The sequence below is a fragment of the Elgaria multicarinata genome, chromosome 2, assembly GCF_023053635.1.
Source record: "Elgaria multicarinata webbii isolate HBS135686 ecotype San Diego chromosome 2, rElgMul1.1.pri, whole genome shotgun sequence".
Lineage (NCBI taxonomy): Eukaryota > Metazoa > Chordata > Lepidosauria > Squamata > Anguidae > Elgaria > Elgaria multicarinata.
This window is the reverse complement of record NC_086172.1, coordinates 63700577-63728530: the sequence shown is the minus strand read 5'-3', so window position 1 is coordinate 63728530 and position 27954 is coordinate 63700577. Positions and strand designations below refer to the sequence as shown.

Sequence of the window (27954 nt, the reverse complement as noted above, 5' to 3'; positions counted from 1 at the left end):
CTAATTAACTGCTACCACTAGGGAAAGTACCTGCTAGCCATAATTATATCTGCATACCAAGAAATAATTCAGACACCTCAAAAACAAGAAAAAAAACCCAAAAGGTTGTGTCAATATGTGGTGTGTGTTTTTCCATCCTGAATCATGAACAGCACACCCACAAGTTGCAAACAAGGTTATAACAAATTTCTCTGAAAATAACAATTGACACAAATTTATAAAAATGCTTGGTTGCTACACAGTTCCATTCATGAATTCCTGTGGGCAGAGTCCAGGGTTCCATTCATGAAATCCTGCCATTTATACAAGGTGGATGGGGGAATTTACCATTCTACCTAAATCAGGGATGGGCATAAGGTAGCATCTGGATCTACTGGTGGATCTTTGGGTGATCTGCAGTTCTTACTGAATTTCTCTGCATTGGATTGAAAGAATTCTTGAATAAATGTCCTGAATAAAGTCAATACAGCTATGGTTTATTCTATGCAGTTATCTGCTAGGATTTTTACAAATATTAAGATTTTTGCTTATATGGTTATTTCCACCTGTTCCTAAGTGCCTGTTTGCATGAGCAATAATTATGAACTTGTTGACTATAGTTATGGGCCAGCAGCAACTTCCATGACCTTAGAAGCTACCAAATGCTTCTGTAAAGGAAGTTGCAGATAGACAACAACACTGATGAAGGGGAATAGCATGTGCAATTATTTTCAAGCCAGCAGGTTTAACTATCTCTTGACCTCCAATACTTGGAAGTAGTTGCAAGCTGGGTACCATTTTATAGTATGGAATCCCATACTATACTGCATGGAATCCCATGCAGGAATTGTTTGCATATGTAATCTTGAATTCAGTGAAGAAAGAAAGGCAGGATATAAATGCAGTAAGTAGCATCTTTGTAAATATGGGTAGAGCCTGGATTTTTTTACTGAATCTTATGCCCAAAGAACATATAACATATAAATATCTTAATCTCACTACTTATTTTCCACACATGAGTTTTCACAATTACTACAGAAATCTAAGTAATCTATAAAATGTATTTAAATGTGATGTTATTGAATCCAAGGGAAATGTTTACAAAACTGCCTGTGTGTTTTTGAGATGGCATGCATAAACAGCAATAAACTGTACAAGATGGTACATCTTAGCTTCTTTTTAAAAACAAAACAAAAAAAGAGTTTTCACTATGTTCATACCTGTAGGAATTATGTGATTGTTTTCATGCAGAAAAACAGAAACATTCATCATCTAGCATGCCTCACGGGTACATTATGGGGTTTTTTTTTCCTTTTCCAAATCTGTTATGTTGTCTGATGGCTATTGAATGTCTGTGGTTTCGCTTATGCTCATTAGAAGCAATTGTCTGAGACACTGTGGAAAGTTGCTACAAATGGCAGGCTGATAAATGCCATTTGATTAATACTTCAAGTAGATTTGAGGGGGTTCATTTAGGTTTAGAAGGTAGCTTTTAGTGATTTTATCAGCGGGGGTTGTATTTGTTTTAGAATTCAACTGAAGCTTGGATGATGCAAAACAGGAGGAGTTGGCTTCTATTTTGTGAGGGTTTCTTTTATCTTTGCTAGAAGCCCATGGTCCACTAAATGTGGTTTTAAAAAAAAAAAAAATGGGGGGGGGAAGCATATGCTCCAGATCTTTTAAGTGATATCTAATAGGGGTGTGCAGAGCAGGTCTGCTCCTCCCTGAAATTTGGGGCAGAGTTCTAATGAGGCAATTCCCCACCCCAATTTTTGGGGCAGCTCTATCTCCACACACCATTGGATTACCCAGCGGAAAACTACTCTGTTTTTGGAGAACCGCTCTACTATCGTCAATGGGAATTAACAAAAATTAATGCTAACATCTGTCATTTTTAAAGATAAAGAGATGAAACTTGGCACCCTAGTAGGGCTTTAGTAGGGCTTTAGGCATGCCAATTTGAAACAGGACCTTAATCCCTTGATTGTTAGGGTGTTTTTTAAAAAATAAAAAAAAAAAAAATCCCCATCCAACCCCTATACACAAACATTTCAGATGCACCTCATCTTCTCTCAAGAGAGCTTGCAGAAGTTTGACAAACTAGACACCTCCTACAAAAATCAAAGTCCCCTATCTCCATCTGTGGAACAAGAACACACACACACACACACTAACACACAAAGGAAAGCATGGGGTGGTACTACAAGAAGCAAATAAAAGCAGACACAAATAAAGAAAACCCAGCAAAGAAAGCTGGCTCTGGCAGTGTTGGGAGAGGGAGAGGTGTTTCTTCTCCCTCAGCTGGTGGTCCTTCTGAAGTGCAGAATCGGGTGTGGGTGGTCTTGAGGTTCCACCTGCACCCTTTCCTTCAAAATGCAAATCTAGTGCCTGGGATCATTTTTCATTGGTGGTGGAGGATCCCAGGTATGCTAGATCTTAAGAGGCTGCACACCTTTCAAGCCAGCAGTCAGTCTCAGGCTGGCAGCAACAGCGGTAGGGCTGTGGGCAAGGCTCCTGCCCCTTGTGCCCATAGGCAGGCCACTGGCCCCACTGGACCAGTGGGGCAAGGGCAGACGGTGCTTCCAAATGCCCCCAGATAGGAAGGTGCTAGGGAAAGCTAATGGAACTTCCCCATTTCCAGATGTTCAGTCAGCCTCAGCCATGTTATGAAAGAGCAGTGCTATGGGCTCTTTCTTATATAATTTGCAATCCCTTCACCTAAACAATGTGATTGGAGGAGGAAAAGGGAGGAGACTGTGTAACAGATGTAAATCTGAAAACTACACCTCCCTCACCCCTCAGCATCCTCCTAATATGGAGTGTTCAGTTAGCCATCAATGAACATGAAATGACCCCTCATGTTGCCTAAAAAAAACACCTTTGGATACCTACAGATCCATTTGGTGTTCCGAACAATCTTCTAACCACACCATGGGTTTCTGACAGTTTTGAAACTGCTCCCTAACCACACCGTGATTCTGGAGGTCCATCGGAGCCCTGGATTTTCGGTGTGGAGCGCACACCCCTAACATCTAACCAGTTTTAACTAACTCTGTTATGAACGTAAGATGTGACAAGAAAGGGGCCCAGTATACTTAGTCTAGCATCCTTGCAAGATACCCAGTGATGCTAAGACAAATGTAGGATATCTATCTTTTATCTGTTTTTGAAATAACGAAACCACTCTTTATCCATATTTAAAATACTTAATCTCAACATAAAAGCTAAATCCCTGATTTACATACAAAGAATGTATAAATCAGATATGACAGACAGCAAAACCATTAAAAATCAAGTGGGATTCTGACCTGGTTCATACATAATAGTGGCAAGTTCCCTGTGGTGCATTCTGTAGCCATTTTGAATATTCAGTTAGTAGTTAAGTTAAATATGGGTTGTTTAATTTTTAGTGTCTTAGTTTGGACATCACATAGCAAGCCCTGGTCAGTCCAAATGTGGGTTGAATATTTTAAAAGGCTGTGGAACATGCCTGGCATGTGAACTGCCCCAGTGAATTTGACAAATGAGATATAGCAAAAATCTTAATGTATAAAAGGATGAAGCCCTTTCACTGAATACTGGAAAACAACCCATAATCGGGAAACTAACGTGTATGTGTGCTTTACTTTTTCTTAAATTTCCAACCAGTTCAAATGATATTGTAATATAAAGTTTTGTGTAAATTCAAATGTATTTGTGTACTATTTGTTCAATTCGTTTATTGATAGATTGGGTATATGTAAGTCTAAATGCCATGTTTAGATTATTGCAATGCACCCTATGTAGGGCTATCTCTGAAGAGTGTCCTGTAGCTTCAATTAGAGCAAAATCTGGCAGCCAGGCTACTAACTGGTGCATGGAATTGAGACCATATTACACCTGTCCTTAAAGTCCTGTACTGCTTACCAATTGTATTCCGGGTACAATTCAAGCTGTTGGTTTTAGCTTTTAAAGTCCTAAATAGTTTAGGACTTGGCTATCTAAGGGACTGTCTGCCTTGCAATAAACTTGCTAAGGGATTAAGATCTGCAGGAACCGCTCTTTTGAAGACAACATTAGCTGCAAAGACCCATCTGTTGGGGATGTGTGAAAAAAGCTTTCTCTTGTGTTGACCCAATGAACTCCCTTAAGAGCCATATTTGGCCCTTGCTCTCTTGACATTTGGAAAAGGTGTAAAGAGGCATCTTTTTGATTTAGCCTTTTAAGATGTGTAATTTTAATGGTTTTATTATTTTTAATAAAACAAATTTATTGTTTTAAATTGTTGCACACTGCCTTATAGCTTTTTAGCAGATAACACTATATAAAAGTTAATGAATAAATAAATATTTCTTTTAACATGTATTAATTAATCAGTAATTAATTATTACTACCCTGAGAAAGCATGCTTTCTGGATCCTCTGGAAAGTGTGCTCCAATCAGAGCCTTAAAGACCCTCTTAATGCAAGGCTACCTTGTATTATTTTAGAGGGTCTTTAAGGCCATGATTGCAGCAGTGGGGAACAGAAAAGCACACTTTCTGGAGCCTCTGGAAAGTGTGAAATTCCCCCATCATTAGTGTGCCAAGGGGAATTGTGCACTTTCCGGAGGCTCCAGAAAGTGCATCCACCTGAGCCAATGGGGGCCTTAAAGTGTTAAGAGGGCCTTTAAAAACCCCATTGGCACAGGAGGGAGGGAAACATGAAATATCCAGAAATTTTGCATTTTCCACCCACCACGCTAATGGTGGGCCTGGACAGGGGAAAAGGATGGGTGGTTGCTGATGGTTCAGGGGGCTCGCAAGCCTCCCAAGCACTCAGCAGGGGCTCACACACCCAAGCTCACTGGAGTGGACCACACAAGTGGGGGGTGCAAGCGCTTGTGGGCAGGGCCCCAGCCTCGCCCGTCCATCCCTACATCCCAGTGCTTTGGGGGAAGGATGTCAAAATTATGCATCACAGCATTGTTCCAGTGACCAGAGTGCTTTGCTAGTTTTCTCTCCCAAGAGCAGGAGTATTAAATGTTTTGGGGTAGAGTTTCTGGGACCTCCGAAGGTATAGCATTGGGTCTTTGCTTGGAAAATACTGGATTTTTGCCTCTGGCCCCATAGGCACCACATCCATCACCCACCCCTGTCCTTTTGCACTTTCTCTGAAAATTTGCATGCTTCATCCCCTCACATGCTTTTGATTCTACCTAGAAATAAAAGTTATTTTTAAAAAAAAGATTATCAAAATTTTAATATACTCCCTCTACTCATCCCTCTGAAATCTGGCAAGGTGTTTCCTTCAGAAGAGGTTACTATGCTTGCAAACAGTGTCCAGTTTTATCCAGTAATGTGTGGGTGGGGAGATACAGCTATTTGTTGATTTACAGCTGTAGTTGATAGCAGGAGTGAAGCTTCAGGTTTCCAAATCGAGATTTGGATCCAGTCCCAAGTTGAATTGCTAGGATTCCATACATTTGTCACCATATTCCAGATACTCATAACGAAATCAGGGCAGGATCTACACTACTGCTTTAAAACAGTTTATGACAGTAGTGACAACTGTTGAGGCCCAGGACACACTCCCTATCCAGTCTTCAAAACATTTCAAAGTGTTTCATCCTGCGTAGTGTAGATCTGGCTCTTGACTCCTAAGAAAACATAATGTGAGCATGATGTTTCCAACATATGAGGGTTTCTTAAAAAGGCAAAAGAGATTCATGCTTCCCCAACTCCCCAAGTCTAGCAACTCCAGCACATATGCCTGGACCATTATAAGGAATTAAGGTGTGTGTCTGTATGTCCCACAGGCACACCCATACCTTGATCAAGCAGAGGGAGCAGGCTATGTTAACTGTCAACAGGGGAAATGGGCAGGGTCAAAATAACAGGATATTTTGGATTAAAAGCTCTCACTGCCAGTTAAGGAAAGCCATTTCTTTTGGGGAACCCTAGAGGATCATGTTAGGTGCCCTGGAGGCCCCTGGGCCTGAGGTTCTGCACCCATGCTTTTCACCATGGCATCATACATAAAGTGAGCTAACTCAGTATTCATAGCAACTCATATATGAATTTGTTAAATTGTACTGGTCTTAATTCAGATTCCTGGAGAATGCCACTGCTTACTTTTTTCTTCCAATGTGAAAACTTAATGTCTTTCCAATGCAGTGCAAAAAGCAGAATCAGTAACACTAGATTTTCCTATGTGAGCATATGAAATAGCATACACACAACAGCAAAATACTAGCTATAATCAGGTTTTGAGTGATAATGACATTACACAGAAGTAAATTCTATTCATTTACAGAAACTGAAAGTGATTCACATATTGCAGTCAAATACCTAGATTCAAAAGCTGCCACAGTACAGACTCCTCACTGGGTGGTTTGGGCAAAAATGACCATTTCTTAGCCTGGAACAATGAACGAGCAATGTAACAATGCAACTGTGACATTGAGTAGGATGAAGAAATATTAGGACAGACTGCAAACCTCAATGAATTAATTTCAAGGAACAAAGTAGTAGTACTTTACTCAGTACAAAGAATTCTGTAAAACTCTTAAAATGCCAATGAATTTACTCGATCTCTCCCCTGCATAAGCATTAAATAGTGACTGAAATAACCCAATCATTCTCTTCCAAACAAGTTTAATTAATGTATTGATTTTATTCAGAACATTGAAAGACTTTTCACAACACTGAAACTTACTAATTAAGTTCCATTTTTAGAAAAGAATACCATGTAATTGCAGATGAGGGCCACACTTAACAATCTAAGTCACGTGTGTACTTTACATTTTGGGAACAATTGTGCAATGAAACAAAAAATGTAGACAGAATTATGTGCATGCTGAATTCCTGCATGATGTTGAATAGTGTCTGTTTTCAGAAGTCTTGAACTTGAATTGTGTTTTGTAGGCAACATTGAACAGACCTATCTTCAGATATGTCTGGCTAAGGGTACCTATTTCTACCGCTGCATTCTGCTCAGGTCCCCTCTTTCTCCCACCTTTTCAAACTCTGCAATGCCTTTCCAGGTGGTGTTACAGGTTAATGAAAAGAGGGCTTTTTGTGTGTACAATTCACAGGACAATACATTGATAATGAATCAGTTTCTTTAATTCGTGAGCTATTATGAGGCACAGCAGCCCACAGTAATGCAACCTAAGAATTTTGTGAGTTCTGAAAGATTATTTCTGAAAATAGCCATTCCCATCTTGGCCACACTTTATAGTTTAGAATGGAATTGTTTGTTGTTGTTTCCATAAAAATGGCAGATACATTTTAGTGCTCTAATAAACAGTCTGATTTAAGCATATAAACATGGGGTGGCAGAAAAGGAAAATGCTTTATATGCATGAAATTAAGTGAACAATAGTTTTGACAACTGAATGCTTAATTGCTTTCTTCAGTAAATATTCTCCCTCACAATCTGCAACATGAGGCAGTGAACACTTTTGCAAATAGAATAGGGAGCAAAAGATAAGGAGCAATGAAGTTCCAAACCAAGCCCTATAAAAGCCTTAACATCTTTCTTCTCTTTCTATTTGCAAGTGTTGATTGGCACACGTTACCAGATTCCCCCACCCCACCCCCATTCCACACACACACACACACACACACACACACACACACACACACCAGTTTATTCCACTCCTTTCATTCCTGCTTCTGGCGACAGAGTAACTGACAAGGAGAGAGAATTTCACTGATTCTTGTGTCTATGCTGAGAGCACAGCACCATCTCTGGTAATTCTAGCCTCTTCCTCTCTCTAGAATGCCACTATTAACCAGTGACCTAATAGCTGACAGCCTCTACTTAGAGCCATTAATTGATGTAAACATGACAGGTGTATAATAAGGGTCTGCACTTTCTATCTGCTGGTTTTGTTTAGTGCGACTTGCCAGAAAAATAAAACAAAAACTCCACATCCAGGAAAGAAAAGGTGGATGATGGGAGGACAGCAAACATTCCTTAGGATGATAAAAGGAAGCTCTGAGGATGATTGTGTGTATTCCTTTTCACCTCCCTGAATTTTCTAATGTTCCGTCTTTTCCTCTTCCTCCTCCCTGCACCTGCACACTTCCCAGTAGCCATATGCTATTACACACATGCACTACTTTGTCCAAGAACCTTTCAAAGGACAAACACACTACACTTGTTAAAAGCCTGGCTTAAGACCTTTGAATCTCCCCCCCATCTCCATCTAAGCCTAAACCCTTCTGTTCCTTTTGACTATACACCCCCTTCCTCTGGTCATCAAAGGTCAGTGTGTGGCTTGTAATCAGATGCATCTAAAAGCAAGGCTCCCTTTACTACTTTTGCTTGCAAAAAAATGAAAATACATGCAGGTCCTCCTCTTCCCCTCTCTCGGATCAGACCCATTCTCCCTTTCCCACCCCACCCAAGTCACCTCCCTTTCCCCTAGCCGTCCCCCACCCCCACCCCATCCATCGCTTCCAGTCCAGCTAAGCTAAAATGGTCCTTTAGGCGCATATAAGCAACAGTCTCAGCCAAGTCCGAAAGTCTTCGCTTACAAGGGAGGCGGCAGCACCTGGCCCCACAGCCTAGCTGCCTTGGCGCTTGGTCGCATCCCTCAGCCCGGCTAGAGAGACGGTACTTTCCCCTGTATTTCTTCCTCCCCGCCCCAAACACCCGCGCTCCATTATTTGCCACAACTTGGGCTGCTGCACAGGAAACGGTTGCCCACGGCCATCCCGGCCCCCAACTGGGTGGGAATTGTGCTTCAGCTGGGGGGGTGGGGGAGGAGAGAGAGAGAGAGAGAGAGAGAGAGAGAGAGAGAGAGAGAGAGAGAGAGAGAGAGAGAGAGAGAGCGCAAAGCAGTCTCGGAACAAGAAACAAACAAAGCCCCAACGGGCTGAGCCAGCCGAGTCCGTACCTGGTCTTGCTGCTGAGCCTGGCTCCCCCGGCTGCTTGGGTTAGGCTGCGCCTGCTGCTGCTCCTTCATGGCTGTCATTGTCCGGGCTTAGGTGGAGGGGGGGGCGCTTGCACTTCCTCTTACTGATCCCGCAGTCGGAGAGCCCCTTCTCTCGGCCCCAGTTGCATGACACAAGCTTCCCCTTTGCACGGGCAAAGCAGCGGCAGCAAAAGACTGGGAAGAAGAGAGCCCCCAAGGGGAAGAGGAGAACCCCGCCAGGCAGGAGTGGCGGCGGCGGCGGCAACCAGCCCGCGTCTCGCTCGCCGGCTACCGCAATCCCTCCCTCAGGCTGAAGCCAACTGAGGAAAGGCAGAGGGAGAGAGAGAAGCGCGCCCAAAAGGCTGGAGTGAAGAGCGCCGAAGGGAGGGGCGGCTAATGAGCGCGCGGCAGCCCCAAGCCGGCAGCCACCTGGGACTTGGGTTGGCTCCCCACGCGGGCACCGTCTGGCATTACTGCAGTCTGGGTGCCCTCAAGAGCGGCGGCAGGACCAAGCGGGGGCGGCTGCCGGGGCTCGTAGTCCCAGGGTCGAAGAGCTTCCGTCAGAGAGGCAGCGGGTGAGAGGGGACCGGCAGCCAGAGACCTCTGCCTCGCTTTCTCCCACGGCAGCAGCTGCAGCCCGCAGCCCGGCGCCGCGAGCTCCACAGCAGGGAAAGGAGCGCAGCGCTGCTGGTCCTCAGGCGGCACATTCGCTTTCCCTCCTCAGCTGGAATGGACCATTCGGACTCCCAGGCATAGGGGACGCTGCTGCTGCTGGTGGTGCCGCCTACCTGGCTGCTTATACCGCTTCTTCTCTCCCCCACCTTTCCCAGCCTTCCCGGTTTGCACGACTTCCTAAGAATTCCTCCTCGAATGGCTCCATTGACTCTTCCCCTTGGAGTAGGCAGGGTAAGGCACTTTTGAGGATGGATCGAGCGTTTTGATGGGGGTGAGGAATGGACGGGGGAGGGGCGGGCAGAAGGGGGTAGGAGGAAGACTTGCCTTGAACAGGAACTGTCAAGTTATTATCCCCGAGTCTGTCAGTCGCGCGCAGACACACAAACACGCACACACAACTGGCGAAGTTACAGAACTGCCTAGCAAGCTCCACTCTGAAATGAAACCTGCCAAGTGTGTGGGGTGGGGGCTAATGAGCCATCCCATAGTCTTTAAGGAAGGGAAAGGTTTAATTTCAGACCACCGCTCCTTCATAATACACATTACACAGAGAATTGCACGAGTCACATAGTCGAGGATCATAACTTGACAGTTCCTAGTCCAACCAAATCTCCATCCTCTCCTCTACTGCCAGCCTGCTGCTTACCCCTCCTCCTTCCCTTCTTCGTTCCCATCAAAACACTCAATCCATTGCTAGCTGGTTTTGCTGAAGACAGACATGCGTATAGACATGTTGTTTTGCAGGATGGAACAGTTAGACAGATAAAGCCTAATTCTCCACAATAACAGGCACAATCGAATTTCCTTCAGATCTGCAAGATAAAAGAGGCTGAAACTCCTTGTCCAAGTACAATGCACTTTGGAAGCAAAATTCTACCCCATTGACTTTGCTGATCTGCATGATTTATTCAGTGACATGTATGTTTAGAACAACGAGAACATCAACCTATTACCTTAGCAATGGAAGGCAGCAGGCAATTATTATTTTTTAAAAAGCACTGTTTAAACCAAACCCTAATTTTATATGAAAAAGTCCTATTTGTTTCCCAAAGGTCCTATTCATGCTATGTTATGTACATGTACCAAGTCATGATCAGTAGATACATGATGCAATACTCCTACTGAAGCTAAACAGTCTGGGCCTGTTCAGTGCTTGAGAGGAGACCACCTGGAAAGCCCATATACACTAATCTGAGTTCCACATGGAAGAAAGGCAGGGAAGAAAGGCAATCCATTTCTAAAAGTATAGCTTGTTTTACTTTTTTCTTGATGAACATCTGAATGCTGATAGAATAAATAAGTTCTGCATAAAAACACGGAAATATCCACATAGGCATTTCAAATTTTAGATTACCAATACCAGGAGTTCGAAAACATTTTGAATATTCAACATGATCTATCTGATTCATGCTATCTATGCAATATATTTATCAAGGAATATTAAAACACCTGGACCCCATCCGCAGCCATCTTTGCACTATCCAGGACTGGAATTTAGCCAGGTCCCAAGTCAACATCCCAAGCATATCTATGAAAATTACCTGTGCTCAGCCTCTTAAATCCTACCCTGACACCATCCATCTGCACCATAGGTTGACAATGACATATTCAAGTGCTGAACTAGTATCCAGAAAAACAAACAAAGATTGCTGAAGCAAACAACCTGCCCATCCATGGCTCCATAAAGCCATCATATCCTATGAATGTCTCAGTGAGCAGAGATCCTTGTTAAAAGCTAACTGCTACTTTTCTTATTTCTACCTAGAGAGTCCAGCAAGTAGGAAAATCTCCACTTCAATTTTCTGTCTCTAAAATGGGAACTCTTTTTCTGTGCATTTACAGAAGTCACAGCACTAATTGTCAAGATTAATGACATAGGAAGCCAAACACTTTGCATGTTAATTAACAAATACTTCCTGAAGGGGAAGGATGCAGAGTTCGGGGACCAAACTACAGGTGGTGTCAGGTCACATGTTTGAAAAGCATGTTTGAACTGGCAAAAGTGAGTCAGACAACTGTCATGAAACAGGTCAGAAGCAGAGAAAAGGGGAGGGCTGCAGATTAAGTTTAACTTTTTCTGAGCCCAGCAGCCTTTTTGTCACTGCTCAGCTGTTCTTCACAGCTGGGCAGTATGTGGTAGAGGAGAGGTTTAACCCTGCCCTGCAATTGTCTCATGGTTGTCCTTGGAGTGATCTTTATTGGGAGCTTAGAAAAGGAAAGAGTTAAACATCACCCACCTTCATGATCCTCCACACACATGTTGCTCTGCTGTCCTCTCTTCCCTGCCATTCAGCTTCTGTTTTATTGACAAGCTAGGCAGTATGGGTGGGTTCTCAAGAGAAGGAAGGGTTAAACCTTTCCTCATGGGGAGAGAAGGGTTAAGCCTTTTCCTAAGCGTAATGGCATCATCAGGGGGAATGGAGCAATTGTCATCAGGTTTACTGGGGGAAGGAAAGGTTGAATGTCACCTTCCTTCCTCAGAAACCTTGATTTGTGTGTGGGGGGGGGGTGTACGTGAAAGAGTTGAGTGTGGGTAAATGGGTTTGATTATTTATTTATTTATTACATTACTATCACCCCATAGCTGAAGCTCTCTGAGTGGTTTACAAAAATTAAAACCACAAGGTACAGCATAGAACAATATAAAATATAAAAGCTTATGGATGGATGTATATGAATAGGGAGTACTGGTGGATGGATTTGGGGTGGGGGGGCTAGAGTAGCCTTCCCCAACCTAGTACTCTCCCTAGATGTTTTGAACTGCAACTTCCAGTATTCCTGACCATTGGTTACCGCCTGTGGCTTCAAGTCTAAGAGCTCCATCACACATACTTTTTTTTCCTGGTATGCATCTGTGATTTTTTTCATCTCTGTTTCATTAGCGCGTCAAACACTGGTCACTTGGATGTGCATGCATTGTTGTGCTATTTCACCTTGCTTACCTTTTCACCTGTGCCAGCTTATGCTTCCTGGTATTGCTGCCCGACCCCACCCATTCTCCTTCTCCCTCCAGTACTTGTGGTTGATGGACATCGTGATGGGCATGGGTGCCTCCCCCCACCCCCATTCTGGTTTTGTTATCTAAAGCTTAGTGATTTAACATTTCATCAGCTGGGCGTACAGCAGGCAAAAAAAGAAAAGAAAAAAGAGGGGAGTAGAAACAGGTGGAAGATAGAGCAATGAGAGTGGGGTTGGAACAGTGAAGCTGAGCAGTAGTCCATTCAACTATCTCGGCATGCTGGAGGAGAACTGCTCCGCCTTCCTCTTTCATCAGCAAAACTTCCCTTCAATGCACATGCCCCCAAGAAGGGATGTTGCAAGGGCGGCAATATACACAGACGGAAGGGTGGTTTTATCCTGCATGGAGAAGAAATGTCACACTTTCCCTGCTGAAGAAAAGCATGGGAAATGGGGCAGGGGGAAGAGGCAAAATGACTGCAGGACAGGGACAGTGTCCTGTGAGGGTCGTGTGGCAAAATGGTAAACAGAGCAACAGTGTGATAAAACAATGCTAAAGAACACTGGTGTGATGGAGCTCTAAAACATCTGGAGGGCACCATGTTGGGAAAGGCTGGGATGGATGGATGGATGTGAAGGGAGGGTTGTGTGTGTGAAAGAGTCAAGACAGGAGACAAATTGGTAGCAGATAAAGAGAGGGAGGGTTCCCCAGAATTTGGCACCCACTTTTGCCTTTGTCTCCATCTCCCACTGACATGAACCCTGTCCACCATCATATGTGCCCCCCAACCACTTTGCCTGGATGGAATGCTGTCCTCAACTTTAAAAATGTTCTCCAAATCTGCTTTGAACAAGTAACCCAGTCAGCCACTAGCAATCCTATTTAAAAATAATAATTAAAGAAATAAAAGACAGGAAAATCCTGTCAGCTATTAGCCCAAATGGTCCAGAAGATGCCATAATTTGATTTTGGATGAGGAGGCCGACCTGGCATGTATCACGGAGACCTGGGTGGTGAACTGGGAGGGGTTACTCTCACCCAGCTTTGCCCTCCTGGGTATTTGGTGCAGCACCAGCACCGACTTGAGGGCCAGGGAGGGGGTGTTGCCATAGTTTATAGAAATACAATCTCCCTCTCTAGGCTTCCTGTTCAGTCGAGTGCTGGTCTGGAGTATTTGTACTGTGTGTTGGGTACTCGAGAGAGTTTAGGGATTCTGCTGGTGTACCGTCCACCCTGCTGCCCAACAGTCTCCCTGCCTGAGCTGACGGAGGTTGTCTCGGACCTGGTGTTGAGGACCCCCAGGATGATGATTCTGGGGGATCTCAACTTCCATGCTGAGGCTCCTGTATCCGGGGCGGCTCAGGACTTCATGGCCGCCATGACAACCATGGGGCTGCCTCAACATGTCATCGGCCCAACACATGCAAAGGGACACACACTTGACTTGGTTTTCTCAACTGAGCAGGAGGATGGTGATCTGAAAGTGGGGGAATTAACATCTACCCCCTTGTCATGGTCAGATCACTTTCTATTGAGGTTTAGACTTTCGGCAGCCTTTCCCCTCTGCAAGGGGGTGCTATTAAAATGGTCCGCCCCCGGAGGCTAATAGACTCTGATGGATTCCAGAGGGCTCTGGGGGATTTTCCTGCTGGTATGGCTGGTGCTCCTGTCGAAGCCCAGGTTGCTCTGTGGAATGCAGTGATGACTCGGGCGGTTGACACAATCGCGCCCAAGCACCCTCTCCCTCTGAGCAGAGCCCGGCCAGCTCCTTGGTATACACCTGAGCTGAGGGCAATGGAGCAAGAGGGGAGATGGCTAGAACGCAGGTGGAGGAAAACTCACGTTGAGTCTGATCGAACACGGGTTAGAGCTCACTATCGAGCCTACTCTGTGGCGGTGAGGGTGGCAAAGAGGCAGTTCTTTTCCACCAGCATTGCGTCTTCTCAGTGTCATCCGGCAGAGCTTTTCCATGTGGTTCGTGGCCTGTTACAATCTGGGCCAGGGCGAGAGATGGTGGAACCCTCGGTAGCATGCTGTGATGAGTTTGCATGGCACTTTGAAGATAAAGTTATTCAGATTCGTCATGAATTGGACACCACACTTAATGCAGCTCCACTAGTAGAGGCATTCAGAGCGCCATCCGGTTCAGTTTTATTGGATGAGTTTCAGTCAGTGAGGCACAAGGATGTGGACAAGGTGCTTGGCCAGTCGACCACCTGTGTGCTTGACCCTTGCCCCTCGTGGCTCATTACATCAAATAAGGAGGGGGTCGCCGGCTGGGTCCAGGAGGTTGTAAATGCCTCCTTGAGAGAGGGAGTGGTGCCGGACTCTTTAAAAGAGGCGGTAATTAGACCACTCCTGAAGAAGCCTAACCTGGACCCGGAGGATGTTAACAACTACAGGCCGGTGGCTAATATCCCCTTCCTGGGCAAGGTGCTTGAGTGGGTGGTTGCAAGACAACTTCAGGCACTCTTGAATGAAACGGATTATCTAGATCCATTTCAATCGGGTTTCAGGCCTGGTTTTGGAATGTAAACTGCCTTGGTCACCCTGTGGGATGACCTCTGTCGGGAGAGAGACAGGGGGAGTGCGACCCTGTTGGTTCTCCTGGACCTCTCAGCGGCTTTCTATACCATCGACCAATGGTATCCTTCTGGATAGGTTGTCTGAACTGGGAGTTGGAGTTACTGCATTGCAGTGGTTCCGCTCCTACGTGGATGGCCGATTCCAGAAGGTGCTGCTGGGGGATTATTGCTCTCTGCCATGGCTCCTAAGCCATGGGGTTCCGCAGGGCTCTATTTTATCCCCTATGCTGTTTAACATATACATGAAGCCGCTGGGGGAGGTTATCTGGAGATGTGGACTGAGGTGTCATCAATATGTGGATGATACCCAGCTCTACCTTTCCTTTCCATCAAACCCAGGTGAGGCAGTGGCTGTTCTGAACCAGTGCCTGGGCACGGTAATGGACTGGATGAGGGCTAATAAACTGAAACTCAATCCAGACAAGACAGAGGTACTGTTAGCGGGTGGTTCATCTGTCCAGCGAGGTGATGTTTGCCCTGTCCTGGACGGGGTTGCACTCTCCCTAAAGGATCGGGTCCGTAGTTTGGGGGTGCTCTTGGATCCAGAACTGTCACTTGAGGCACAGGTGAACTCAGTGGCAAAGAGCACCTTTTATCAGCTTAGGCTGATATACCAACTGCGCCCTTATCTGGACAGAGATAGCCTAGCTACAGTGATCCATGCTCTGATAACCTCTCGTTTGGATTACTGCAATGCGTTATACGTGGGGCTGCCTTTGAAAATGGTCTGGAAACTTCAACTGGTACAAAACAGGGCAGCACGCTTACTAACAGGGACTGGCCGACAAGACCACATTACGCCAGTCCTTTTCCAGCTTCATTGGCTGCCAGTCCAGGTCCGGGCCCAATTCAAAGTGCTAGTATTAATATTTAAAGCCCTAAACGGCTTGGGGCCAGGATATCTGAAGGAACGCCTCCTCCCATATGTACCTGCCCGGACACTAAGGTCATCCTCAGGGGTCCTTCTCCACGAGCCCCTGCCAAAGGAAGTGAGGCAGGTGGCTACCAGGAGGAGGGCCTTCTCTGCTGCGACACCCCGGCTGTGGAATGAGCTCCCTAAGGAGGTTCGCTTGGCACCTATATTATATGCTTTTAGACGCCAGGTGAAGACCTTTTTATTCTCCCAGCATTTTAACAGTCTATAAATAAATTTTAACTTTGTGTTTTAAATTTGTAATTTTGCATTGCTGCTGTTTTTATCTGGTTGAGCTTTTATATTGTATTTTATATTATGGTTTTATACTGTTGTTTTATACTTTGAATGTTTTTAATTTTTGTGAACCGCCCAGAGAGCTCCGGCTATTGGGCGGTATAGAAATGTAATAAATAAATAAATAAATAAATAAATAAATATAGAGAGTGTTCCTGAATCCCATACTGCTTGAAGCTTCAGATGACTGACAAGAATGGTGTACTTCACTAGTGCTTTGTTCTGCTTTATACTTTATGTGAAGCATCACAGCCTACTCAGAGCGAGCTACTGTCAGAAATGATCTAGGTGAATCCTTCCTCTGAGACAGCAACTGTTCTTATCTTTGGAAGAGTTAGAAAGATATCCACAGTAGTATCAACTAATTCATTTTTTTTATTTTAGACATGTTGGCCTGGTTCGCGCATCACAATAATCCAGATTAAAAAAAAAAAATCTGGGTTATTGTGAGCCAGAAATTTTGACCTGTCTCTCCCGACAAGCCAGTGTTGGAACCATGGGTTCCTGGTTCGCACATTGCAGGAAACAATCCAGGGATGAAATGTCCCTGGAGGTTTTTTGTTTGTTTCTTTCTTTTGTGTTTTGTTTTTAAGCTACCAGGCGATATGTACCAGCATGCTGTTTCATTCACAATAGCTCAGAATTTATATCTAAAATATGGTTTATTGTGATGTGCTAGCTGGGCCTTTGTATCCACTCTGTTGGTATGGTTTTAGGCTAATAGTTTCTCACTACATGATCTATGGGCATGTTTCCTATGTTATATAGCAACAAACCTTGTTTTGCCATGGAGTATTCACTCAAGGGAAACCGTAGCCAATCCTAGTTCCCTGTTGAGTACCGGTATGACACATACAGTACACTTGCATACTGTATGCTCAAAACATATGAGATGGAGCAGCACAAAGGGAAGGGCTGTACTTAGTGATAGAGCACATGCTTTGCATGCAAAAGTACCTATGTTCAAGCCCTGGATCTCTAAGTAGGGCTGGGAAAAGCTCTTGTTCAAATTCCTAGAGAACCATTGCCAGTCAATGTAGACAGTACTGAGCTAAATAGATTAATGGTCTGACTCAGAAAAAGGCAGCTTCCTAATGTCTTAGATGATACATTATGCTTTTTTACATGTACAACAGAGCCTATGCTTGAAAGATGCTGCTAACAGTCACTATTAAAACACGGCATCACATATTATTGGAACACATATTGCAGAACAGCATAGTTCAGACAACCTTCTGGTTCAATATTGAAACAAAGCAATCCCACAGCATTATATTTGAAGTTTTAACTTTTTTACATGTTGCTAATATATTGAATGTGTGTTTTTTAGTTTGCTGCATGCCATTCATCTTCATGCCATTTGCATCTGTCTTACTGTAGTTTTGCCGGCTCATTATCCAATATGATACAGGCCATCACCTGCCAACACTGTCCTATGTAATCATCAGATAAGCAAAGGTCAGTCTCTATGTAAAAATAAAATATGGACAGAAATGTGGAATTTTTCAAAAAATGACAACATTCAGAATTTAATGGGAGACCATTTCCGGCTGCCCCAACACTCTGCTGTTGAACTGAAAGTTACCATTTAAAAAAAACAAAAAAGACATTAGAGAAGGACTCTAGTATAAAATTGCTGAATTGCAATGTGTCATCAAATTTGTTTCTATACAGCTCAGAAGAGAGGGCGATATCCAATGTTGCATGAGAAGATTTCCACTCAGACAATTGAACTTTCCATTTCTTTCTTTTCCCAAATCCTCCAGAAGAGATTTGGGGGTGAGGAGCTGCAGTGAGGAGAGGAAAGCCATTCCATTAAAGAATGACACTCTGTCGGTGGACCACTGGTTACGACCCAGCTTTACATAAGAAGTGTCATGCTGGATCAGACTATGGGTCCATCTAGTCCTGCACTCTGTTCACCCAGTGGCCAACCAGCTGTTGACCAGGAACCAACAAAGCAAAACACAGTACAACAGCACCCTCCCACCATGTTCCCCAGCAACTGGTGCACACAGGCTTACTTCCTCAGATACTGGAGGTAGCACATAACTATCAGGGCTAGTAGCCATTCATAGCCTTCTCCTCCAGGAATTTATCCAACCCCCTTTTAAAGCCATCCAAATTGGTGGCCATCATTACACCTTGTGGTAGTGAATTTCATAATTTAACTATGCGCTGTGTGAAGAAGTACTACCTTTTATTTGTCCAGAATCTCCCACCAATCAGCTTCATGGGAGAATTTACCATTTAATCCTACTCTCTACTTTCTGTTCTTTAACTAGTTTCTGATCCAGAAGAGGACTTCTCCTCTTATTCCATGACTGCTAAGTATTTTCAGGAGTCTTTGGTGAGGGCCCACCGGATTATCCCTGTCTACATGTTTATTGATACTCTCAGAGAATTCTAGAAGGTTATTGAGACAGGACTTGCCTTTGTGGAAGCCATGTTGATTCTTCTTCAGCAGGACCTGCCCTTCTATATGCTTATGAATTTTGTCTTTAATAATGCTTTCAACCAATTTACCTGGAACAAATGTCAAGCTAGCTGGCCTGTAATTTCCCAGGTTCCCCCTGGATCCCTTTTTGAAAATTGGTGTTACATTGACCATCTTCCAGTCCACTGGGTACAGAGGCTAAGCTTAGGAACATGATGCATATTTTTGTTAGAAGATCCAAAATTTCATATTTGAGTTCTATGAGAACTCTAGGATGGATGCCATCTGGGCCTGATGATTTATTTGCTTTCCATTTGTCAACAAGGTTGAGAACTTCATCTTTTGTCACCACTATTTGCCTCAGTTCCTCAGAGTCCCTATCAGTTCAGGAACAGGTAACTGCCCTGTATCTTCTGCAGTGAATAACGATCCAAAGAATTCATTCAGCTTCTCTGAAGTCTCCCTGTCCTCCTTTAGTACTGCCTTAACTCTGTTGTCATCCAAAGGTTCAACTGCTTCCCTAGCCAGTTTCCTGCTTCTGATATATTTAAAGAATTCTTTATTGTTGGCTTTTTATATTATTTATTTATTTATTATTAGCAATGTGCTCTTCAAAATGCTGCTTTTTTTTTGCATCTCTTATTGTTTGCTTTTGTTGTCTTTGTGCAAGCTTGTGCTCCCTTTTATTTTTCTCACTTAGGCAAAACTTCCATTTTCTGAAGGAAGCCCTCTTTTCTACAATAGCTTCCTTGACACTGCTTGTTAACCAGGCTGGTGACCTCTTGGACCTAGTGCTACCTTTCCTAACCTGTGGAAAACATTTTACTTGAACTTCTATTATTGTGCTCTTGAGTAAGCCCCATGCATTTTGCAAGGATTTAACCCTATCGATTCCCTCTTTCTTTCCCACTACAGCTGTAAATTGGCATAGCATAGCTAGTATTATCAACAGGGACTACTGTTGTGAAGAGATTACATTATGTTGTATTTATATTTGCACTGTATAGAAATGCCAGTCACCCTCTGCTATTATTACAGAATAAATCTGTTCTTTAAGATGCCATGAGATCTTTTGTTGTTTTTGTTGGAATTTTGTCTCTACAGATCAGTGAGGATCAAGAATCAAAGTCACAGTACATTTAGTTTTACTTGCAGCATGGTAAGTCACAACCATCAAATAATCTCAGACAAAATGTACACAAACTGGTCTTCACTAAAGGCCATGTCTTGTTTTTGTTATGTTGCAAGTATGCCGCTACCCTGGCTCTATATCTTAATTAAGCACTTAGGCAAATAGCTAAACTAGTTCACTTTTTTTAAAATATATATATATATGTATGATTGAATATGTGCAATCTCCATCCCACAGTCAAGACTGCTGTAGCCATTTGTGTTCAAATTATTTGTACTCTTAATATGGTCATAAGATAGATGAAAAGTTGCTTTCATCCAATTGACAGTAATTTAATTCACAATCGACTCAATTATTTCATAAATGGTTTTGAATATAATACCTTTTTAAAAGATCTTCAGTTATCCAACAATTGTGCTCTGTGGGATGCTATAATTAAGCATGTCAGTGATGGAGCAGAAAGTAGAAGAAATTTAGCAGGCCATTCATTTAAACTTGTGAGTAGGAACTTGGCGTCCATAGGTAAGCATGTTTGTGCTGTAGGTAGTGGAGTGGGAAATGGGAAAGTCCATCTTGATATGAAGATTGAGAGTTGGGACATGATTTGTACATGACTTTAACAGCAAATACAGATGGCTCTGTGGGTAATGCATTGCCTTTAGGTTACCATGGAGAAGACCTCATTCCATTCTCACCCACATCAAGCCTGTTGGTCGTGCAGATGCTATACTCTGTACAAAAGCTTTGCATGATATTGCCATGGGTAACACTGGCTATAGTTGCTAAAGCTCTAGAAGTTTACTGAGGTGATCTGCTCAATCACCTCACAATGCTCAACACTGGAACACATCCTAAATAATTATTTGTTAGTGCCCTGTCTGATAAGATGGGTTCCAGTGTCTCAATCTGCTTTGTAATTCCCATAATATCTACTCATGTGCTGATATCCTTTCTGGACATCTCTTCCTTTTAGCTCAAGTATTTTGGACAAGATGCCAAATTTAACTTCTTTCTGGTGAGCAAGTGCTGACATGAAGTCAGCATTTATCTTAGTTAGTACTACAGATAATAAGTGGCAGGGTGACACTTATCACAGCATGCATGCAGTAGCGGCTAATAATGTGAGGAAGAAACATGCATTTTCTAGGTGACTGGCCACTCCTGTTTGCAGCAATATTTTAAAGTGCATTCAATATTCAGAAATAGAAACATGCATATTGAAAGAAAGACACAAAGCTTGATCTTGAAGCCCGAAGGACCCACTTTTATGCATGTTTAGATGAGAAAAGGTCATTCAACTTCCAGCATCCTCCAGCTAGCCCTGTTGGCAGTAAAACACACCGTTACCCATCCAAAACATGTGGCAATGGCGGACAGGTCCACTCCCACACACCTCCACTACCCATGCTCACAGCTGATTGGCTGTTTGCTGCACTCAGGACTTGCAGTGAACAGCAACATCCTCACAAAGGAGGGGGCACACTGCAAACGTTCTTTGTAAAGGAAGTGACAGAGGTGGAAAAAATGTGACAAAAGCATTCAGGGATATTCTGGGAAAAACTGAGAGGTGGAGTCAATATCACCGTGAGAGCAGGTGAACATCATGTGCCTTGTTATAGTGATGACTGTGATACAATCCTGCAATAAATGGCTGGTGTTGACTTCTCTAAAGTGTTATATCCTGCTTGGTGTAGATCTGGCCTTAGTCTTGTTTTAAACTAAGAAGATAGAGTGGGATGGAGAGAGGGAGACAGAGGCTTTAGACTCAGTATAAAGAGATCCCAAGCAATAGATAAGTAAGGCTGTATCCAATATTATTCATACTTAGGATACTGTAGACCCATTGAAATGATTGAGACTTGAGCTAGAACAACATTGAATACAATCCATAATATATCTGCTGCTACCTTTGTTAAACATCCACCACTCTGTCTCACTTGTTCTTGCCCGGAGCATTGATTGTTGCCCTGATTTCACCTCCTGAATCTCACAATTCAGAAATGGAAATGATGAAAAAGGAAGAACAAGGGAACTCTGTTCAACTCGTGTTTGTTGGCATTGTAATAGCAGTGGGCGGGAAATAGAATCTAGAGAGTTTTTGTGTTCTTACCTGTATTGCATCTGTAAAGTCGATATGACAATGATGGTTGAAACAACAAATAAACACTTCTCCAAATATAATCTAGAGCAGCAGTAGGCAACCTGACACCCTTAAGATATTTTGGACTACTATGCCCATAATCCCTGACCATTACCATGCTGCCTGGAATTTATGGGAGTTGTAATCCAAAACATTTGGAGGGCACCAGGATGCCTATCCATAATCTTGGAGCTTTCAGGCATATCGGGAGCAGCGTTCCTTGTACTTGGATTTTAGCTTTAATCTAGGAAGGTCTCACCCATCATTTTAAAGTATGAAGAACTTGATGTTGTGCAGACTTTATACTGTTAGTTTTACCCTACCCTGTGCCTGCTTACCCTACCCTGTGCCTGTTTGCATTCTCTTCCCCTCCTTATTGTTTTACTAGGATTTTATTAGATTGTAAGCCTATGCGGCAGAGTCTTGCTATTTACTGTTTTACTCTGTACAGCACCATGTACATTGATGGTGCTATATAAATAAAGAAGAAGAAGAAGAAGAAGAAGAAGAAGAAGAAGAAGAAGAAGAAGAAGAAGAAGCAGCAGCAGCAGCAGCAGCAGCAGCAATGTGCTATTAACAGGACTGCCTGATCAAACTAAGGCAATCTTCAAAAGAATACTTAATATAATGGTAGTTTCTGTTCTATTCATGTCCTCATACCTAATCATATGTTTATACTATATAGCATTAAGCAGGTAGCCAAACTGTAGATAAATATTTTAATCTGTCTATGGTGAAGCTGGCAAATGTATAGCATTCGAAATTTCAGAATTATGACAGCATCTGTTATTAAAGCTGTTTGCACAAGGAAAAAAGAAAAGTTTCTTTTAAATGTTTCAGTAGGAGTTGTAAAAAGTCAGAAGTGTTTTCTACAAATAACCCTCTTGGCATATGTGCTGTCAAGTAGCATTTTCTTATTTTTTTTTTTAATTAGAAATAAATGAAAGTTAAGAAAAATGTTACACCCAGATTCTGTTTCTAAATTCATAAAGAAACATTTACTTCTTGATTTACAGCACAATTGTATGCCTGTTTACTCAGAACTAAGTTCTGTGTGTACTGCTATGGCTGAATCAGACTCAGCATTAGAGAAAATTATGGGGCAATCCAAACAGCAAGGCAGGTAAATGGTCATGCACAAAAGCTCCAGTCCAATATGGGATCAGGCAAAGGCAGGAATGGTCCAGACACAAGCAAAGGTAAAACTGCAGTTAAGTCATAAGTTATTTACACAGTCCAGAAGCAGAGACAAACAGAAGTCCAAGTATCAAAAGTCCAGAGGGTCAATTACAAGGCACAGGAACTGACAAACAATGATGTTTCAGCTAGGGGTGTGCACGGACCCCCCGCTCCGCTTCACTTGCAGATCCGCCATTTTTCGGAGCGGGTCGCTCCGCCCCGCCCCCGCTCCGCCCACTTCCGCTCCGCTCCGCTCGGAGCTCCGGATCCGGATCCGGAGCTCCGTTTTTGCCCCCCCATAGGGTTGCATTGAAAGCTAAAAAAGTAAACAACTTTTTTTCCGTTGAAGTTAGAAACCTCACGTTTGGCACCATGACACCTCATGGGCGTATACACACACACGCCAAGTTTCAAGGCAATCCCATCATCCCCTGATTTTTGGCGAATTTTTGAAAATCGGGCACCCCACACACAACATCCCTGCGAGGTGGGCAGGGGAGGAGGGAGGGAAGGCAGGCAGGCATGCAGCTGGCATTTCTGGGGGCATAAGGAAGGGAGCCAAGGATAAGCCAGTAATGCATAGAAAATGGAATAAATCAATCAATAAACAAAGGAGGGGTGGAATTAAAAGCAGCAGTGTTGCTCAATAAACAGCAAGAAGAATTAAAAAAAAAAGGCTATATCTGTCTTTTACCAGCAATAGGGGGACGTGCCCGGGGGAGGGGGAAGTAGCTGCCAGTTCAAGACAGCCACCAACAGCTCTGAGAAGAAGTAAAACGCTCACTTCAACTCATAACAGGCATTGCTCCACCACTGAAAAGTGACCATTCACTTCAACTCATGATAGGCATTGCTCCACCGTTTTACTCTCTTTGGAAGGCTCTATGGCCTTCCAGTGCAGGAGAGAGTGGGGGCACGTCCACGATGAGATGCCCTAGGGGAGCTCATCCCCTTGCACCACATCGATTCAGTTGTTCACCAAGGTTAGGGTGGGGAGCAGTGCTGTGTTTTCTATCTCTTATTCTTGGCTTAGTATATGATTTCAGGTTGTGTTTGTGCATTTGGTGGGGCTACTGTGTTAAAAAACACGGGGAAAAGCCCGTTCAGATGAAGAAAGAGAAGTTTCCCAGAATCCCAAGTTACCTGTTTTGCCTATGCCCTCCTCCAACTTTGGGATCATCATGACCGGGAGCTGACTCTGCCCCTCAGCCCTTTGAAAAAGGTATTTTTCCCGCCGATTTTTAAAAAACTTCTAGCCCGCGACCCGTACGATGCAGAAAGTTGAGAGTGGTCTCAAAATGACCCCCATCCACGACTCTCTGTGCACAAGAATTTTCAGAACGATAGCTTAAACCCCCCCCCAGTTATCCCCGATTCTTTCCCTCAATGCAATCCTATGGGCGAAAAGCCGAAACGGAGCCCCGCGGTTGACCCTATTTTTAAAAAACTTCTAGCCCGCGACCCGTACGATGCAGAAAGTTGAGAGTGGTCTCAAAATGACCCCCATCCACGACTCTCTGTGCACAAGAATTTTCAGAACGATAGCTTAAACCCCCCCCCAGTTATCCCCGATTCTTTCCCTCAATGCAATCCTATGGGCGAAAAGCCGAAACGCAGTTTGAGCCCCGCGGTTGACCCGATTTTTAAAAAAATATTGCACGTGAACCACAGCACGCAGAGAGGTGAGAGTGGTCTCAAAATGACCCCCATCCACGACTCTCTGTGCACAAGAATTTCCAGAACGATAGCTTCAAAAACAACGTAGTTATGCGCGATTATTTGCCGCAATGCAATCCTATGGCGAAATGTTTTCAAGATGGCGACCGGAGCGCTCCGCCTGAACTCGGAGCTCCGAAAAATGGTCGCTTCTCTTCGCCTTGCTTCTAGGGGGTCCGCGGTCCGCTCCTACTCCGCCTCTGGGTAAGGCGGAGCAGGCCAATCCGCTACTGCTTCTACGCTCCTAATCGGAGCGGAGCACATCCCTAGTTTCAGCACTGACTAAGCTAATAGTGAAGGTTTATATAGCCAGACCTGTTTGAGCCCCACCCAGGGTTCAGCTGCAGTGCATTGCAAAAAATCCTACTCAGGAGGAGGGTCTTGTTACTGAGGAGTCTTCCTTTGTCATCGAGCACTACCTTTTAGAGGAGCCCTGTTGGCCTGCCTGTTGAGGTTGTGATGCTCTCAATGGCTAGGTGGTTTCCCAGGCTCTGCCTCAGAGATGGAACTCTCCTCCTTTTCATAGAATCATAGAATAGCAGAGTTGGAAGGGGCCCACAAGGCTATCGAGTCCAACCCCCTGCTCAATGCAGGAATCCAGGGATAGACTAGCAGTGATCTCTCCTGAAGATCCTGGCTCCTCAGATATCCTGACATGAGTGACTCCTTGGCATTGTCTTTCTCTGGGAGCTCAAGCTCCTCCTCAGAGGAAGATTCTTGCAGCAGAGGCATGACACTGTGCTCACTCTCTAGTAAGTGTCTTTAGAATTGCAGCCTTACAGTGCAATCCCGCACATGTCTACTTAGAAGTAAACTCATCAAGGTCAATGGGATTTATGCTCAAGTAAATGTGTAGAAGATTCAATAGGGCTCTTTCATGTGCTCATTTTGGAGCTTTCCCCCAGAAGCACTACAACACCACCACAGTAGGGGCCCTGTGGGACTGGAACCGGTGGTGCTGGCCACATGCAGAAGAGTGCTATTGGATATTGCCCGTAGTCTACTTTTCATTCCATGTACATAACTACAGATGGGGTAAAGGAACAGTGGTTATTTCCTTGTGTATTCCATTTCTTCCACATCTGTAATATATGTTAGGCTTGTGTATACTTCAGGAAAGATATCAAGCAATAGACACTATGCTGTTTAGGTCAGAAATACGAAACCTGTGGGTGATTTGTTGGGATCCACAAAGACTGAATTTATTTATTTAAAAAATGAAAATTAGGCTAATGTATTTGGCTCACCACTAATATAGGGGTGAGTGAATCAGTCAAGCTTGATCTCAGCAAGGTTTATTTTATTTATTTATGTGTCTTCCCATTTTTATTTTTAAATCTCTAAATTCTGTTTACAACCACCAAGTTTGTTCAGTACTAGTTCCATATGAGCTACTCCCACCCACAGCACAGACATTTGTACATATTCTTGTGAGCATTTCCCAAAAAGTGCACAATTTGGTGCACATGTTTCAACTGCATGCATTTCAGACTCATGTGCATTCTGGAGATATGTGCAGTTTCTCTGCACGTTTTCAAATGTGTGCATCTAGTCAAATACATTTTTGTTTTGTTTTGCTGCAGAATGCATTGCAGCTGAGAAATGTTTGGATTTGCAGTTGTATATTGCATTCAGGACTGTGTTCAGTTCTGTGAAGTGTGAATTGGATAAACCAATTAAAAAATGATAGAGCCAATTTCTCATACATTCCTAATCACAACCACTATCTTGCTTCCAACGTTGGCTAGCCAGATGCTCTTGAGAAGTTCACAAGCAGAGCAACCATGCAGAGAATGCCATCCCCATGTAGCATTTGATATTCAGGGATCTATTTGCTTCTCAACTTGGAATTTCTATTTAGCTCTCAGGGCTAAAATCGTTTAATAAATCTGTCCTCCATGAATCCCGCCCTTGTCTGAGGGTAGATTTGGAACAGATTAATAAAGCCAATCCTGTGTTACTTCCTCATAATATACAATGGGTTGGATCCAGAACTTTTCCACTGGTTGAAAAGGAGAGGAGGTGATATTTGCTAATTCCTCCCTCTCCCAGACCCCAATATCCTCTGAAAATCTGCTCTGAGGGGGTTGGAGGTCTCTCTGTCACAGTGCTGAGATTCCACTGGGTGGCTACAGATGTAGGGAAACCCTGATGAAAGACACCTCTTTCTCCCTGTTTCCACTAGCAGGAGTGTTGTGTTCTGAACAGAAATCCATTTGGGAATGCTCGCATTGGTGGAGTAAAAAAACTCTGGATCCAACCCTATACAATTTCATGAAAAATAACCAGCATTCACTTTAGTACTATAGGACATGCAGCACCAACTTCTTCCCAGGTCTGCTCAGTTTATGAAATGCATTGATCTCACTTTGGGCTTTGGTTCAAATGGATTTTGTTCCTTTATTACACACACACACACACACACACACACACACACACACACACATATCACGCTTTGCTTCCATAATCGTGGAAATTCTAAAAATTGAAAAGTAAAGTGAAACACAAATAGAATAGTGAAGGCAATTTTTTAATTAATTAATTTATTTATTTGGTGACATGCAGGTCTATTACTGCATGAGAGATTCAGCTGATCTACATAACTGGAACTTGCATCAGTTTAGAAATTTCCTATATCAAACCTGATGTGGAGTAGAAGAAGGGAAAGTAGCTTATGCAATAAAAGACCAGCATTGTCTTCTATAGTGAGGAATACATTTTGTTCAAGCTTCTGTCACTTAAAAAGCTGTTTTTGTGGATAAATTAAATCCCTTTTGTTTCCTTGACTATTTTTTTTAAAAAAAATTAAAACAACAACAGGGCACATGTTTAATTAATATAAATGAATACAAATATATTCCAGCTCAAAAAATCATGGAACTCATTAAATACTTCCACAAATATTCCACCATGAATACAAACATCCAGGCTCAAATTTGGAAATCACAGACCTTACCCAAAGTGCACAATCAGCATACACAATTCTATGTCTTTGAGAAGTGGTGGAAGAAATAATTTATTACGCAAGAATTCGGAAGTCACAGCTTCATTAACATGAC

General features: G+C 43.4%; 1 protein-coding gene across 5 annotated transcripts in view; it reads right to left on the bottom strand.

The window, feature by feature from the left end:
- DPP10 (dipeptidyl peptidase like 10) overlaps positions 1-27954 on the bottom strand; it is a 657697-nt gene that overhangs the window by 283971 nt on the left and 345772 nt on the right. For 4 of the 5 annotated variants that reach the window (XM_063116616.1, XM_063116619.1, XM_063116621.1 and 1 more), the window contains exon 1: positions 8845-8933. The exons of the other annotated variant lie outside the window; for it this stretch is intronic. In XM_063116616.1, coding sequence (XP_062972686.1) covers positions 8845-8922 — 78 coding nt within the window. In that variant the 5' untranslated portion in view covers positions 8923-8933. Of the gene's footprint in view, positions 1-8844; positions 8934-27954 lie in introns of those variants that run through there. 5 annotated transcript variants of the gene reach the window in all.